At 49.0% G+C, this 16,054-nt stretch overlaps 1 protein-coding gene and 1 long non-coding RNA gene across 7 annotated transcripts in view; one reads left to right on the top strand and one right to left on the bottom strand.

Moving 5' to 3' along the window:
* RapGAP1 (Rap GTPase activating protein 1) overlaps nucleotides 1-13,174 on the top strand; it is a 209,558-nt gene extending 196,384 nt beyond the window's left edge. For 4 of the 6 annotated variants that reach the window (XM_089574188.1, XM_089574192.1, XM_089574193.1 and 1 more), the window contains 4 exons: nucleotides 646-710; nucleotides 1,638-1,981; nucleotides 8,197-8,297; nucleotides 9,447-13,174. In XM_089574188.1, the coding sequence (XP_089430314.1) occupies nucleotides 646-710; nucleotides 1,638-1,981; nucleotides 8,197-8,297; nucleotides 9,447-9,551 (615 nt within the window). In that variant the 3' untranslated portion in view covers nucleotides 9,552-13,174. Of the gene's footprint in view, nucleotides 1-645; nucleotides 711-1,637; nucleotides 1,986-8,196; nucleotides 8,298-9,446 lie in introns of all 6 variants that reach the window. The other 2 variants (XM_089574190.1, XM_089574189.1) reach the window with 2 other exon arrangements.
* Nucleotides 381-16,054, bottom strand: part of LOC149364243 (uncharacterized) — a 30,989-nt gene continuing 15,315 nt past the window's right edge. Inside the window, exon 4 of the long non-coding RNA XR_016289160.1 lies at nucleotides 381-448. This is a non-coding gene — a long non-coding RNA (uncharacterized LOC149364243). The remainder of the gene's footprint in view (nucleotides 449-16,054) is intronic.

Below are 16,054 nucleotides of genomic sequence, written 5' to 3'. Positions count from 1 at the left end.
CTCACTGAATCTCACCCTCACTGAATCTCACCCTCACTGAATCTCACCCTCACTGAATCTCACCCTCACTGAATCTCACCCTCACTGAATCTCACCCTCACTGAAGCTCACCCTCACTGAAGCTCACCCTCACTGAAGCTCACCCTCGCAGATGCGCACCTTCACAGATTCTCACCCTCACTGTCATTGGTGGTCACCTCCGCAGATTCTTACATGGATACTTACCTCCGGAGATAAGCGCTTTTGCTGATACATGTATTCACAAATACACACATATACAGGCACACATCTTTACAGATGCGCGCCTTCAGATGAGCGGATTTTCGCGAAAAAAAAGCGCTTTTCATGAAAGTTTTGTTTTGTTGTACAAACCATCTTTTGCCCCTGCAAGGCCAGGTCCTACCTTGAGAGCAGTGGCACGCCTGTCTAGACGGCCTGATGACAGTTTCTGTGCGTAATTGAGAACGAGTGAACGCTTCATAGATTACACTGTAGCGATTATTCACCGAAAGTTTTTTTTTTTTTTTTGGCACAGTAGACTCAGTGCATCCTTTCGTACACTGTTAGTAGGCTTTGTTGCAAGCAAAGGCTTACTGCAGTGAAGCTAACTCACGAGAAATGTTTCTGCCCCTGTTTCTTCCTCAGACACCTAAAGCTCAAAGCTCGCGCAATGTCAACCAAGGATCGCCTTCACAGGGAAGCGGCCGTCGGTGAGTGAGCGGTTCGGAACTTTCTAGTTTTTTTTTTTCTACCGTGCCTTACGTGACAGAAGTCGGCCCAAGAAATCTCTGAAGTGTGCTGGCTAATTGTATCAGCACTTTTTTTAGTGGTTGAATTTATTTCGCTGCCACATCAAAATGTCAAGATACATTTTTCACGACTGATTGTAAAGCGTTAGGCATCAAGGAGAATTCCGTTCGCTATTCCTCGCGTCTGCTGAGGTGATGGGCGTTACGCGAAATATTCTAATCATTTTATGTGGCCTTGATGTCTTACCTCGCTCCCTAACGAAGCGGTTGAATAACGTCATCAGAATCGGTTGAACTATCGATCCAGCAGTTCCGTTCACTACGAGGGTGAGGTAGAACCTGCTTGATAAGTGTAAAAATGGCCACTGTTGGGTACCTTTCTCAACACTGCACAATGCACAGCATAAACAAACTCTGCACCCTCATAGATCCTGTCTCAGACATTTGTAGGCGAAAAGCGGGTCAAGGAATCAGTCGTGCCTTTTCTTGGTGAAACCTTCAGTAAAGATACATGCACCACAGTGGATGCAATGCTATATTGAGCACTAGCTCGATGAAAGCTTCAGTGGCGAACGTTGCTTCACTGTATACCTGCAGAATAAACTCAACTGTGCATTGCAGCTACTTGCATGTGCCTGTGGATCACTTCAGGTGCCATGTAGGTACAAAGTGAGTGCTCACCAGGGATGGCACAACTCTGTGACAGTGTTGTGCAACATGTAGTCAGTGAATCTCTCGTCGACTCCATTATGCGACTCTTCTAAACACATCTGCTTTCGCTGCGAAGCACGATCTCTGCCACTCGAGCAAAGGCTGCGCCCTCCTAACCACATTTAACAACACACGACGCGTATATAGTTACACGGGGCCTCCCCAACAATGCGGCAGGCTGGACTTCCCGACGGTCACCTCCCTGCTGGGCATGAGCCGGCGGCGTCCCAACAGCAGCCCCACGACGCCCGTGTCCAGCCCCGAGACCCCGCCCTCGCTGGTCAAGTCCCAGCAGGGCTCCCAGCTGCACCAGCAGGGCTGTGGGCCCTGCGCCGAGTCCGACACCTCTAGTCTGAACAGCGTCGAGTCCGACCTGGGCCTCAGCGGAGGCTACAGCTCGGTGCCCCCGGAGATCCCGTCGCGGAACTCCCGCTCCCTGCTCATCCAAGCCACGGCGGCGTCGGCGGCCGGCAGCACAGGAGTGCACGCGGAGGGTGCTTATCCTAGCGCTGCTTCTGCACGTTGGTTGGTGTTCCCGATGCATGTGTACAACACCCGTCACCCTCTCCCTTGCCTGAGTGGCCGCAGCCCTTCCTCTTTTCCTCCTCTTCCTCATTCTGCCGCTGCCCCGCCATCTTTTGCTGGTGCTGCGGCCTCTGCTTGGCTTGGACTAAATCGTTGTGCCCAGCTGTTTGTCTTGAATGGTAAACTGCATGCTTCTTCAAACTTTTTGCGTTCCATTGCTCATTTAGTGTGGCACTAGTGTGCAAAGGCACTGTATGTCTAACATCGGAGCTTGATCACCGTGACCCACTTTCCAACGAGTGTCGAGGAAACGGAAACTGCGCATGCCATGAAGCACACTGCTATCGCCCTTGCCTTAATCAGCGCAGAGAAGCCTAACTAGCCCTAGCCTAAAGCCTAGATTTGTCCAACATTACTTAACCAGAACCCACATTTAATCTAGTCTAGCGCCGAGTTTTTATGCGGCAATCGAATTAATTCTGTACGTTGTATACATGACGCATAAACGTCCGCAAAAAGCACGCTTCGATCTGCGGGTGTGTTTCTGTTTCTGTTGCCCTTGTTCTGCCGCACACGAGATAAACCCGTTCGCTCGCGCCTTCCAGTACCGTACGAATACATCGACGAGAACAATGGTTTACAGTTGTCAGGCTTTGTATTCGTCGGATCTTACTGTGATGAATCGGGTTTCAAGGCTCCCTTGTCGCTACGTGGAGCGCCAGGAAAAGCAGTCACGTAATCATCGGCACTGTGATCATTCGATCAGCAGCTATCTTGGTTGCGGCTAAGTATTGATTTGACGTGTTTCTGCCGTGCTTTCACCGGTATTCACGTGGTGGAGACTGCTGGGAAGGGAGCTGGACGACGTCGACGACTGGTGGAAACGCCAGTCTCGCTGTCGCACTGGTTGTGGAGAGTCGAGGACGACCAGATGACAAGATATAGAACATATTTACAAACATTTTAGTGGGATGTCCTCTTGCTTGAGTGGGGACCTCTGTCCAGGATGCCATTTTCATGTGCTATGTCAACTGCCCTTCCAATCTGTCATTACTGCTACTGCAGGGCAATGGCAGTGCAGCCTCCCTAAAGCAGGTTGAGGAATTGCGGAAAGGGTTTGGGGGGGGGGGTGGAGGATCTCTTGAGGTTAGGTGCACTCTCGTATAGAGTGACAAGTCATGGCTTTTGCACCGCACAAAGGACAGCGGCAGGGGTATCGTGTAGGATAAATGGGGAAGCAATTGTTTTGAAGTTGCTTCCATGGGGAAGCTTCTGTCCGGTTTAGCGCTTAGTGAGGGGTGTGGTGAGGGAAATCTTATCTGTCGTCTCTGTAGCGCTTATGCGCTCCGGTATGAGTGTTTGTCAGCAAGATCTGTGTGGGGCCAATCTTCGATTGGTGCTAAGCCGGCAAACTCTTGGGCTGTCACATTAACGCATTCATTGCCATGGAGAGAAGCGTGCCCACAGGTCTAGGTGATGCGTAACCTGTGTAGTGCAGTGGGGGGTATTGTGTTGAGTATGCAGTAAGTGGTGGATGTAACCAGACAGCAGTGCATGCCAGCGAGAGCGCTTCCAGGCTGCCTGCCCCAAGCCAACGCCATCTGGGTTCGTCTAGATCTGCCTGATCGTTTTGTTCGCCTTCACCACCTGCTGACTCCTCGACAGCGTTCGTGCTGGCCGAACAAAAGATCCCTACACTCCCTGAGGAGGCTGACGTCACCGCGGTGGCCCCCGATGGCGGGAAGTTTTAACACGACAGTGTTAAAGGTCCCGTTCACCACAAAATCAGATGTTGGCGTCGGCGTTGTGAGCTAGAAATCACGGGAATGGCTGTTGCAGATGGCCCAGAGAGCAACCTAGGAGGCAGGTGGGCCACCTAGGTCACGTGGCCTTGTGGCGTGAGCACAACCGACCCACCGGATTGCGAGCAAACAGCCCACCTTTGCAGATGGTGCATCGCTTAACCGATGGGCAGTGGGCAGCGGTGCATCGCTTAACCGCTGCACGACTGTGCCAGGAAGAGGTATGAGGACTCCCGAGGATCTATGGGTGTAAAGTAGGAAAGGACCTTCTGCATATTGCGAGGACTTTTCCCCGCGTCGTCCCCTTTGGTTTGCTTTCCCGCGATGCTCCCTCCTTAGTTACCGTAACTAACAAGAGAGGGCGCTGGAGCGACGCGAGTGCTCGTTCGCGGGGGAGACGACTCTCTCCTCGGCTGAGGAACCGCGTCGTCGCATACTAGCGAAGTAGAATAGGCGCGGCGCTCCGCTCTTCGCCAGCGGGGTGAGGCCTCGTGGGGGAGTACGTTCTTCCGCATCTCGTTCCGTCCCGTCCGGCCGTGGAGTATCTCCCCTGCCCCAGCGTTGGCAAACGTTCACTCGTAACCGTGCTGGTGAGTCGGTCGACCTCGATTCCTTAGGTTATTTTGTTGCTAGCTGGTGTTATTGTTGTTGTAGCAATAAATGCCTGTTTTGTCAGCCAAAGTGTCGTTCCTTTGTTTCCCTGAGAGCAAGGCGCGCCGTGGTCGGCGTGAGCTCGGTAGCGTACGCGGTCACGGAGTGGGGTCTGTCGGCTTTGAACTGTGTCAGCCGCGGTTAAGCGGGGAAAACGTATTATCCCCCTTATTTTAAACCCCACAATATGTGGGAATTAACTCATTACGCTATCTCATCATAGCCTTAAGGCGGGGCTTAAGTGTACCCTCCAATTTTTTTGTGACGTGATGCGCATTCCTCGCTGGATAGGGGCGGAATCCTTCCCTATATGAATACCCACCCGGCCTGAGCTGCAGCTTGCGTGTCTTTGGTGTCGGTGACAGACTGGGCTGAGCTCGACCGACGCCGGATCAGCACCGCGCAGGGATTCGGTTTTGCCGGTTAACTACTTATAAACGGATTAGCGACGTGCTTAGCTAAGCCTACCAACGACGAAAATCGAGATTCAGTCTTTAGAACAGAGCAAAACGTATTCCTTTGTTTTGAAGATTGAGTGAGAGGGGGAAGCCTGCAACAGCACTGGCTGTCGATGGATGCAGCCGGAAGAGTTGAGAACTATAAACGGAGTGGCAGCAAGCGGGCGGCTATCGCTTCCAATTGGCTTCGAAAGGGGCCACTACGTTTTCTGGCAAATATCGTGGCTAGCACCTAGCTGCACACTCGGCGCCTGATGGGGGGAGAGATAACTTTTATTACCCCTGAAATGGGCGTGCTTGCGCTGCGTGGTGCGCATGCAAGGAAAGAGGTTTATTTAATAGTCGGAGAGGTTTGCCTTAGGCGTATCGTCTGGCCTGATATTCTGCACTGCGAATAGGTAGAGGCGAAGAAATGGGGTTATGATGGCTTGCGATGTCGATAAAAGAGAGATGGGAATATATAAAAAAATTCAGAAGGACAATAAATCACTTATTACATGTGATGATATACGATAGCATAGAGCCTCGATGTGTGCCCTTACGCGCTACCACATAGGAGACATTGCACTGAGACTTTGAGCTGCGTAAGTCATGGTCTAAGGAGAGTGGTAAGTCGTCGTACCATTAAAGTCATGGTCATAGCTGATGTAATTGTGATCAATCATCGTGTCTTATGAGAGGGCGTCACCCGGTCCCCCATGCCTGAACCTACTCACGATGGGGCGCCGACTCGCAGGGCTCGCGACCATTCATGTGTTGGCTTACGGTTCAACTCGTAATTGATGGCTGACTAAAGTTCGATGGCTGACTAAAGATCTAGCGATTCTAAGCTAGATCTCTCAGTCCCGTACTGCTGCGAGAATTTGGGGGCTCACAATCTTTGCGCCAGAAACGCCTCACTGTACAATATAGTACGTCTGCGTCCTTTCTCGGGCTTTGATTGCGTACATATACGCACGAGCAAGCCAAGTACTATAACAGTTCTTGTTGATCAAACCAACTGAACTCCGCTTTCCAATTCCGTTTTCCTGTTTCCACAAACCGCGCGAGGTGTGACGACACCGGCGGTCACCGAGGTTTTTGCTCGACTTAGGCTTCTGTGTGATCGCATGAAACGATACTAGGAAAGCGATTAACCTCAGCCGTGAGCCAAGACAAAGAAACGTAGTGCCCGTGTTGCCTGGATAGCTGTCCGTCTCTTCGGCCAGGCGCCCAGTAGAAGATCCTCCGGTAGTGGTCTGCACTTGAAACGCGCCAAAAAAGCGGTCAACGCGTCTTTTGCGCGCATATATAGGGCGTACCGCAAATACATGCTCCAGTCTCAGTGGCGCCACAAGAACAACAAATAGTCGTAGGAGTGCGCGAGCCCAATTATATGCATATAAAGGGTCGCGCACTCTTAGTGCGAACACGCGAGCGTATGGCTGTGCTCTTTGGAAGGCCACTGCGTTCGACGCGGGCGCGCATCGAAGCGAAGTGTTATATGTCGCGAAGCACCACATTAAGCTCCATCTTCTCCTGTGCCATTCCCTTATAAAAATTTCTTTATGCAGTCTACAGACTGTCCATAGACTTTTGTGTATAAAGTCTATAAACTTCCTATAGTTACATTCTATAGAGTAGTCTATAGGCAATACAAATCCTAGAGACAGTCTATAGACAATCACTAGATTTATGGCCATACACTTTCAGTAGACTTTTTTCGATAGAAAGTCTGGTGAGCAAGGATAGAGAAAAGGAAATATCGATAGGAAGGAAATAGAGCCTATAAGAAGTCAATAGACAGTCTATAGACCATTTTTATATGGGCTTCGCTGCGATGAGCTGTCGTGTCGCGGCAGTGGCCCTGCAAAGATCACTGCCGTGCGCTCGCGCGTTCGCGCTAAGAGTGGAATATGGAGGTCTTTTTTCTCTAGCAGATGACAGGAGCTCCGCGACGTCCAGTGCCAAATACTGGTAGGTGCTTTGAAGTAAAAGGCTTTCAAGAATTTGGAGCGCAGGCTTATAGGCACAAAATGCACACCATGCACTCTAACCATAAAGGATTGAAAAGGGAGTAAAGCTGTCCTCTAGTGCACACCTTTTTGTGAAAGGATGTGCGCTAGAGGACAGCTTTACTCCCTTTTTACTCCTATATAGGTGTATTGGTGTTTAGAGTGCGTTTAAGGTTACTCTCCGCAGGTCTGGCGAATCGCTTCCCGCGGTGCCTCCAGCTCAGCAGTTGCTGATGCTGTTTTGCGATCTCGAGCTTACCTATATCGTCGAATCGTCTTCTGAGCGGATATTAAAACAGCCGGTGTTGTTGCGTATGGCGGCGCGGATCCGTCGGTGTAAAAGTGGACATAGTTCCTACATTGTGACAATATGTACGCCAGGGTAAGCTGCCTTAGTCCAGTGGCTGCTGCCTTCGAAAACTAGCATACATTTGTGTCCAAAGTCATAGTTTAGATGCGGTCGCGGTGGGCTACCGCGTTTTACGTACGCTCGACCGCGGCATACATATAGAGTGCTGCTGGGCCGGGGTAATTGGCTTAACTGGCTCGACTCTTCATACTACCGTTGCCCTTTGGTGTTAGTTCGCCTTTCTGGACTCACAGCCGTACTCACTCAAGTGCTGACTCCGGGCCGCCGCGGTGGCTCAGTGGTTATGGCGCTCTGCTGCTGACCCGAAAGACGCGGATTCGGTCCCAGCCGCGGCGGTCGCATTTCGATGGAGCCGCAATCCTATAGGCCCGTCTGTTGTGCGATGTCAGTGCACGTTAGAACCCCAGGTGGTCGAAATCATTCGGAACCCTCCACTACGGCGCCCCTCATAGCCTGAGTGGCTTTGGGACGTTAAGCTCCATGAACCTAAACCTTACCGTACTCGCTTATATGAATAAATATAAGGTCACCTGCTCCGGCTCGTGTTGCCGGTGCTCTTTTACACACTGCAAATCAAGGTTAGCGTTAAGAAAGTGCCTCTGAGCCACAAGAGCAATCATTTTAGATGCAGTATTTCTTCTACCTTACGTGTTGCATGATTCAATGGCCAGACTGCCAGTCTCGCTTGCCGAGTCTCAGTTGTACTCGTTGTACTGACCAGGGGCCGTTTCTTCGTGCTGTATTTATCTGTTTCCAAACATTTTTTCTCTTTTTTTTAAAAATCCCAGCATGCTTTAGAGCGAATTCCCCTCCTTTTGGGCTGCATGGAGGAACCACTACTGCATGCTGTCCTGTACTGTACGTCCTGCATGCCTCCAAGTGTGCGCGGAACTGTGCATCCAGTGTTTTCGTGTGCGTGCCTTTTTTTTCGAGCAGGTGCCGATACCATCCAAGGTTATCAGGAGCAGATCGAGAGCCTAGCACAAGAACTAGCACGTATGAAGAGGGAAAAGTTTGACTGGCTCAAAGACAAAGCGGTGAGTGTTATTGTAGCGATAGCTACATTACGCCAGGTTTTCGCCTCTTTGCCGTCGCCGCACTTTGAGACGTGGCCGCACTGTGACGTCACACCAAGGCCCTCGATTCTCCAGCAACTCGGCTCGTCGCGATCGCCGCGCGGCCACCGCTCCTGCCGTTTGGCGCTCGCCGCGCCCTCTGTGTGACGTCACACCACGAGCTTCGATTCTCCGGCAGCTAGGCTGGCTCGTCGCGGTCGCCGCGCGGCCACCGCTCCTGCCGTTGGTAGCCGTAGGTAGGGTAGCCGTAGGGCGCTCGCTGTGCCCTCTGTATGACGTCACACCCCGCGCTCCGCAGATGTGATAACCGAGAGTATATAAGGGGAGAGCTCGCGTCGCCGCAGCCATAGTTGAGGCCGCAGTATGGATGGTGAGAAGTCGGCCAGCCTGAAGAAGGTCAGGGATCGCCGCAGAAATGAGGTGGAGGAGACAACGCGCTGGAGAGACTCAAGAGGAGCGTGCCGAACGGTTGGCCAAACGCCGCGAAAGCGATGCCGCTAGACGGGCTCGCTTAGCTTCTAACGATTAATCAACTACAAGCGAAGCCTAAGCGCAGCCGGGGGTCTGTAGCTATCGCTACTCGACTAGGTTTAACTAACAGCCACTTTTTATGGCTTAAAGATAAATGGCATGGAAGCAGAAGAAAAAATGCCGCCGGTGGGATCCGAACCTACGGCCTCCGACGGAACGCGAAATTCGGAGGTCGTGGGTAAAATAACACTTAATTTGTAACTAATCAGCACCACAAATTAAAAAAAAAACACTCCTATGCTCCTTGGTTTCGGTTACCGTTGGCTTCCGTCTTGTACCAATTTTGTCAAAAGTAATCGAGCAGCAGGTTTTTGCTTCTCAACCGTATAATAGATCCTTTACGGCACCCCTAAAGACCGCAATGTATCAGAATGTGAGGTCAAGGGTTCACCTTACTTTACACAGATTCAGAGCCTAAGGGCTGCCGTAAGTGCTTTGCTACGCGTCTAAGAAACAGACCACCGTTGCCCGGTTACTTTTGGCAGAGACGGATGGGCACCTCTTTTCCCTTCCCTTGTCTGCTCATGAACACGTAGCTTCCGACTTATCCTGTCCGTCGTCCATTTTTAATTTTTCCAGATCATCCAGGCTGAAATGCAGAAGCTGACCGACAAAGAAGTGCGTCTCACGACAGAACTCTCGCTCGCCAAGCGGGAAGTGGCTCGGCTTTCGAAGCTGGTCTGATACCCCGGCAGCAAGCTCTCCGTCGGGGGAGACTCTTCGCCGCATCACTGCTAGTCAATCCCTCGGCAGCGCCCCACCGCGGCCACGGCTGCGGGATGTGCGCCGATCAACGAGCGTATATGCCAAAAAGAGAAGAGTTATTAATAGAAAAAAAAATTGGTGGTAGAAGCGTCATCCGCGCCGCACCCTGACGTCGTGTTTTGTACAAGGACAAGGCTTTCGTCTCTTCCTCCCACACATGCCGAGATTTCATCACAAGTGAACCGTCAAGGACTGTTTCGTGAATGGGAAGTCCTTGTGCGTTCTTTTAGAGTTTAATTTATGTGGTATGTGTGCAATAATTGCTGTCGCTGTTAAGTTGTTTTATTTCTTAATTTTTTTGTGAGCTATGTGTGCATTGCTGCTTTTCGAAAACTGTTGTGAACGAAGCATTGTAAATTAGCAGCGAATGCCGGGTTTTTCGATATATTCAGTGGAAAAAAAAAAAGGACGCAGTTTTTGTCAGGCTTGAAAATTATTGACGACGCCGTTTGGTGATTAATTTGTGTACGCGTTTTAAAAGAATGTTTCACTTCTGTGCGAAACCACAGCAAGCAACGATTCCCTGTGTTCTACACCGATTAGTGCACACTGCGAAATACACACACACGCATGTATCATGTCCAGAGATTTTCGAGGACCACAGTTCTCACACGCAGTTTTGGGGTGTTTATGAAATCGGATGAGCTCGAAATGTTTGCATTTTCATTAGTCTTTCTGTGAGAAGCGTTTCAACACTTCATAATGTTCACATCCTGCGTTCCAGGGAATCTTGAAGACTGTGTTCTGCTCCCGAGTCTGAAGTTATCAGAATCTTTGGTTGTGCCGATGACATTTGTTTTATGAACTAGAGACTTGTTTTATGAACTAGAGGCTTTTAAAGAAATAACGCTCTGTCTCACGCATGGTTTGTTTTTCTGTCCTGTTAATATATTTTCGAATGTTCTTCTCTGTTCTGCATTCTGTGGCCAAAAGCGCCCGAATGGACCTGGTATGCTTTCCTGTATACGTATCTTGCGTGCTAACCGTAAGATAATTTAGCAACGAGCCCTCACTTAACTATTTCTACTCTTTGCGTGTAACCATTTTTTCTCTTATGTGTTTTTTCATGAGCTTCGAAAACGGCGCATACCACGGTAGCTCGCACTCTCCACTGTCGGAGGATATCTCGTTCTTGTTCCGCTGTCTTTTACGAAATATGTTGTTCATTGCCAAACATCACTGCTCATATGTTTCGACATGTCTGTACATAAAGAAAAGAATTGTTTTTCATTTCACTTCGCCGGCGTTGCGTGTATGTACACGTTGTAAACGCTAATGTGCACACACACTTTCCCTATCACCGACTGTCAAGTTCCGCGGTTTGGGTGTTCTTCACTTCCCTCATTTGCTATTCAGCTGCGTAGGCGCGTGTATCGCGACCACGTTCTAAGCAGGTCGACGCTTTTTTCAGCCATTCGAGACTATGTCTCTCTCTCTTTCCTGTCACTGTTCAAAGTACGCGCGCATGCAAACTTGTCGGGAATGTTTTTTTTTTTTCTAGACTGTACACATGCCTTTTTTTTTTTGTTAGGGTAAAAAAAGTGATCGCTGTGGCAGAACTGTATTGTAAATTTTGATCTCTTTTGAAGAACTGACAAAGAAAGGGTAAAAGCGAGTAACGTCTTCATCGATTCCAAAAAGCCTGACTTGGACCTCGCATACTCCAGGCTAGCACCGCATCGATTTTTGTGAGAGGCTTGTTGAATTGTGCCGAAAATGTTGTGCATTGCTTTCAGAGAGCGTGTATATGGTAGGAGATTCCTCACATGTTCAAAGTAGATGAAGTATTCTGAGTCTATAGAGTCTATTAATACCACCCAGCGAACCTCTTCGTGTCTCGTGTTGTATATTCGTAAAGCCGTTTTGACGCTCGTGATTTACCGCGCGCTACACATGACGATGAGCTTTTCTGAATCTCTTCTATACGTAGATGTGACGTTCGTGTGATAGGTTAGCGACTACATTGAATTCCACGAATGGGAGAGACCGTCTTTAGATCGCTATCGTAGTCCGTAACGCTGTACATGTAAGCGTCGTTTACGTGCCAGTCCGCGTGCAATAGATGTAAGTGCATAATAGCCGTGTGTACAGTGACGAAGACTGCTTTTGGTCCAGAGGATAGGAGAGGCTCTCTTTTGACATAGCCTCATCTCCGAAGTCGTATACGGTATTTCTAGATTCTGTTCACTCATAGATCTCTATCGCGAAGTATTTGGTCTTCAATTTGTCTCTGGTTATCATGGGCCGATAGTGCTCTGGAAGAAGTCATTGCCTAGCGTTGTACGTAGCAGAAGCCCGCTCTGCGTGTCCGGCTTATGGACAGCGTAGATCTCTTGGGTGGAAGACCATACTTAAAGGTTGACAAGACGGACAAGGTTTCTCGTTGCAGTCCTAAGAATAGCAAGCACTGTGTGAAGCCAAGCGCGCTAAACAACCCGCCCCTGACTTCATCAGCTACGCCCGGACCCTTCGCCACCTAGACGAAGTGTTTAGGCAGTTTTTCCTGCACCCACTTGCGTGACATACTCTCGTTGCCATGTTCTTTCCTGTGTCCGTTGTCACGGCAACGGCGCGCTTACATCTGCTGATTAATATTCTGCAAGCATTCATAATGAACACAGCATTTGCATTGGGAGCACGTAAACGCAGACCGCCGCCTACCAGGTGATGTGATGCGTAGATAAGATAAGGCGTGGGATGCTGAGAGGGAACCGATGGCAGTGGTGGGAAGCACCGCCCACGGTGCTCTTCTGTCTATCCGTATATCTTGTGCGCTGTATGTGCTCGGCTTCTTTATCTTGCGTAATGTCGGAGAACACGTTGTGCATGCTATAGACAGAGACATCGTCCAGCTACCCGGCTGACAGGGGAGGGTTCTTATCTTATTTTCACAATAGCCCCGCGTGGTTATTGCTGAGGCGGAACCGACGTGCGCGCGCCTGGAATAAGCGAACTTTGAACGTATACCGAAGTTTCAATTGGTCAAAGTTCAGAGCATCAAAAATTTCGCTGACAGTGCAGGTCACCGTCTCACGGGAAAAAAAGACTCGCGCGAAAAGGCTTAAAAAAAAACATGTCAGAACAAAAGTGCGTCATAACATCAACAGGAAAACGCGCGGACTGCGCATTTTTATTCCTTGCGCGCGCTCAACGATCTTCAGTTTTACTGCAACAGAACTAGATCGGTCGGGTATGGTTGTGGAAACACTTTTGTCTCGTGGTACTTTTTTGATATTTCTGCACTGAACGATTGCAGTATCGAAGCGACAGTCAGTTTCATAAATTTGATTTTCCTTCGTTTCGTCAATGTAAACAAGGCAACAAAATTCCATCTGAGAATTGTTTTTTTTTTCGTCACGCCTGAGTACCCGTTCGCGACGAACTGGATTTTTCCGCCGAAGCACGGAACCCGAGTTTTCGCTGTTATACGTCGTTCGCAGGAACAGTCGGACAGCCGTCAGAGAGGCGCATGCAGTTCGGATCCCAATTTGCTGTGAAATGGTTACCTGCAATGGCGAGCAAAAAAAAAAAAAAACAAGAAACGAAGCAGCTGCCAAACAGGAACAGACAGGGCTGCATTTGCGGGAGCTGGCAATCATAGTGACATTTCTGTGCTGCCACTGTTCTTGTAGTCGTTGCTTCGCCGGCGAGTATCGCCTTTTTCTGTAAGGGTGACAGACTCAAAACTTTTTCTGAACTGCCGCAAACGATTCTCAGCTAAACGCGAACTTAAAATGCCCCAACCCCCCCTTCTCTCCCTTTCTTCTTTGTGGGCGTTTTCTTTCAATGTGTTTGTAGATTACCGAGCATTTGCCTGCAGCAACTAGATAAGCGTGCAAGGTTTATTTACGGAAACGAAAAAAATTACCGACGATTACGTTACTTCCTAATGCGAAATTTGAGCGCAGCAAATAAGCTGTTTCACCTTTTCGATAGATTGAGGCAAAGAAATCAAGCAACACATGTATGCGCTATCACAGAATTTTTTTTTTTAGCAGACGGAGGACTTCCATCGGTCGTCTCGCTCATGGCTCAGAAAGAACTGGCAGATAATTTCGCAGTGGCGAACGGCAGCGGCAATTTCGGCTCGGGCGGTGCACATATACAGATCCGCCGCCACCGATCTGGCTCTCTGATTGCCACCGCACAGGGCGAACGGCAGCGGCAATTTCGGCTCGGGCGGTGCACATATACAGATCCGCCGCCACCGATCTGGCTCTCTGATTGCCACCGCACAGGGGTTGCATTGGAGGAGGAGCGAAGAAAGGAATTAAGTTCGAGGCGGCGCTTTGACAACCGGAGACTCGCAGGAAGAGGGGGGCGGCGTGTACACCCAGCGGCAAACGATGGGGGCAGAAGCGCGCGCAGCAAGCGGACAACACGATAAAGGGAGGAGGGAAGAGATAGCAGCGACTGACTGATGCCGCTGACGCCGATAGCGCTGGGGGGATGAAAGGGGGGCGGAGCTGGTTACGAGGCCGACGCCGACGACGACGCGAAACCCAGGAACGGACGCCAAAGAGCTGCGCTCTAAAAAAAAAATCTTGCGACCTGGAGTACATTGTTTTATTTACGCAAAATAAAAATAAATCATGCGACCTGGAGTACATCAGTGTAGCTTCGTGCGAGTATTTTGTATTCTGATTTGAATAACTGTATGTGTAAATATTTATACACCATGCAGTTGCGAGGTGTGCGACTTTGGTGGGTCATACTCTGCCTGTATCCTGAGCGCATAGACAGCAAAGCTTTTATGAATCGTACAGTATGAAGCTTGACTTTCCAAGAAAAACAAGCCAACATTTTTACAGCTACTGCGCCCAAACTGTGTGGAGTCCGAAACCTGTGGCGTCGTGTTTAGCCAAGGGAGTCTTGTTCTGCCTTGAAAATTAGCCACTGAGACGCCGTCATGTCCGGCTGCTCACCACTTTGTTCACTGTTAGGCTCGAATGTAAAAGAAGAACCAAGCGAACGTTTATTTTTCATCGCTTGCTGTTGCCAAGTCGTGTCTGCGATTTCACTTGGTGTAGTACTTTTGTGCAATACTGATAACTAAGATGAATATGAATGGAGAATTTAATGTAGTGCACTTGTTTAGCCCATGGCACGTTTCGTATTAAAATGCGTATACTATGAGATCACTAACGGAAACTGTAAAGGCAGACAGCGTTAGTACGGTCGTGGTAGCCGAAAAAAAAAATCTAGCTTTGCAAGTGTATGTGCGACTGTTGACATGAAGTGTGTTGCCTCTTCAACGCTGTATCTTGCATTAGCGTAGTTAGAGCTCTGTAACGTTCTTCCTGTGTCGGTTTTAATGCTGCGGACTTTGACGGAGATGTTGCGTCTGATGTTTGACAGTTACATATTGAGCTATGTGCCGTCTGGACGATCTGAGTAATGGTATCTTTGCGATAGAACGCGTGTTGCTGTCAAAGGCAACGTCCTAGAAACAAAAAAAAAGCTACTACTTAGAGGATAGGAGAAAAAGTAGAAAAATAGTGGTTAGATTGGTCCAAGAACCATTGGTTGTAAAGCCAGACATATTGGAGTAAGGTGTCATTTTTTCCCCCTTTCATTGGGATCATAGACGCTCTTTACAGAACCTAGGCAGACATATCATTTGTTTCGAAGAACTAATAATATATGGGCGCGTAAGGTTTATTTTCTACTAACAAGATTTATGCGTTGTTGCTTGACAGAATTATTAATGATCTCTGCGTTCTTGTACAACTTTGCATTTTGTTTGCGCAAGGCGGAGAGAAATCCTTACTAACGCAGCTCACTCGCACTCATCAGATTATAAAAAAGGGCACGTGCAATGCCTTATAAGAAGACAAACTATCAGTAATACCTGTTCTTCGATTTGGTTAGCTTATTGTTGTTAGCATTAAGACTAGCCGCGTGCACTAAAAATCCGAGCCTACAAACAAAGCATTTAGTACCCATATTCCGCACAAAGTATTCCTTCTCTTTTATTCAAAACGCAGTGCTCAGCGGAACTCTGGGTCTGTCGGATTGTCTTGTTGGGATTTCTGTTTCTCTCTTGTTGAACTTAAGCTGGCGAGAACCTTATCGAACCGACGAACGCGAGTGATCCAATTCCCGATTCTAGAACCGTACATTTTTTTCCGTTTTCTTCTCCTACCCATATATTGTTCAGCGCCATATGGTGGCGTGCGAGACGGAAAAGACTTCATTCCAGTAGAAGAAAGTACGTTTCTAGGCATGATTAACTGAAGCCGGACACAGTGCTCTTGATGCTGTTCGTTGCGTGTGTGTGCCAAGGAAAAAACTTCCCCATTTTCCTGTGACTGAAATCTGAAGTCGTAGTTGTCGGGCTCTGCCTCAACGTTAGATTGGGGAATCTGAAACATGAAGTTTGTATGGCTTAAGCTACGCCTGTATGCGAACCCAGGTTTAAA

This window comes from Amblyomma mixtum, chromosome 2 (assembly GCF_055824585.1).
Source record: "Amblyomma mixtum isolate Tamu chromosome 2, ASM5582458v1, whole genome shotgun sequence".
In the NCBI taxonomy this organism is placed as follows: domain Eukaryota; kingdom Metazoa; phylum Arthropoda; class Arachnida; order Ixodida; family Ixodidae; genus Amblyomma; species Amblyomma mixtum.
The sequence above is the reverse complement of the archived record's forward strand: the minus strand, read 5'-3'. Positions and strand labels throughout refer to the sequence as shown.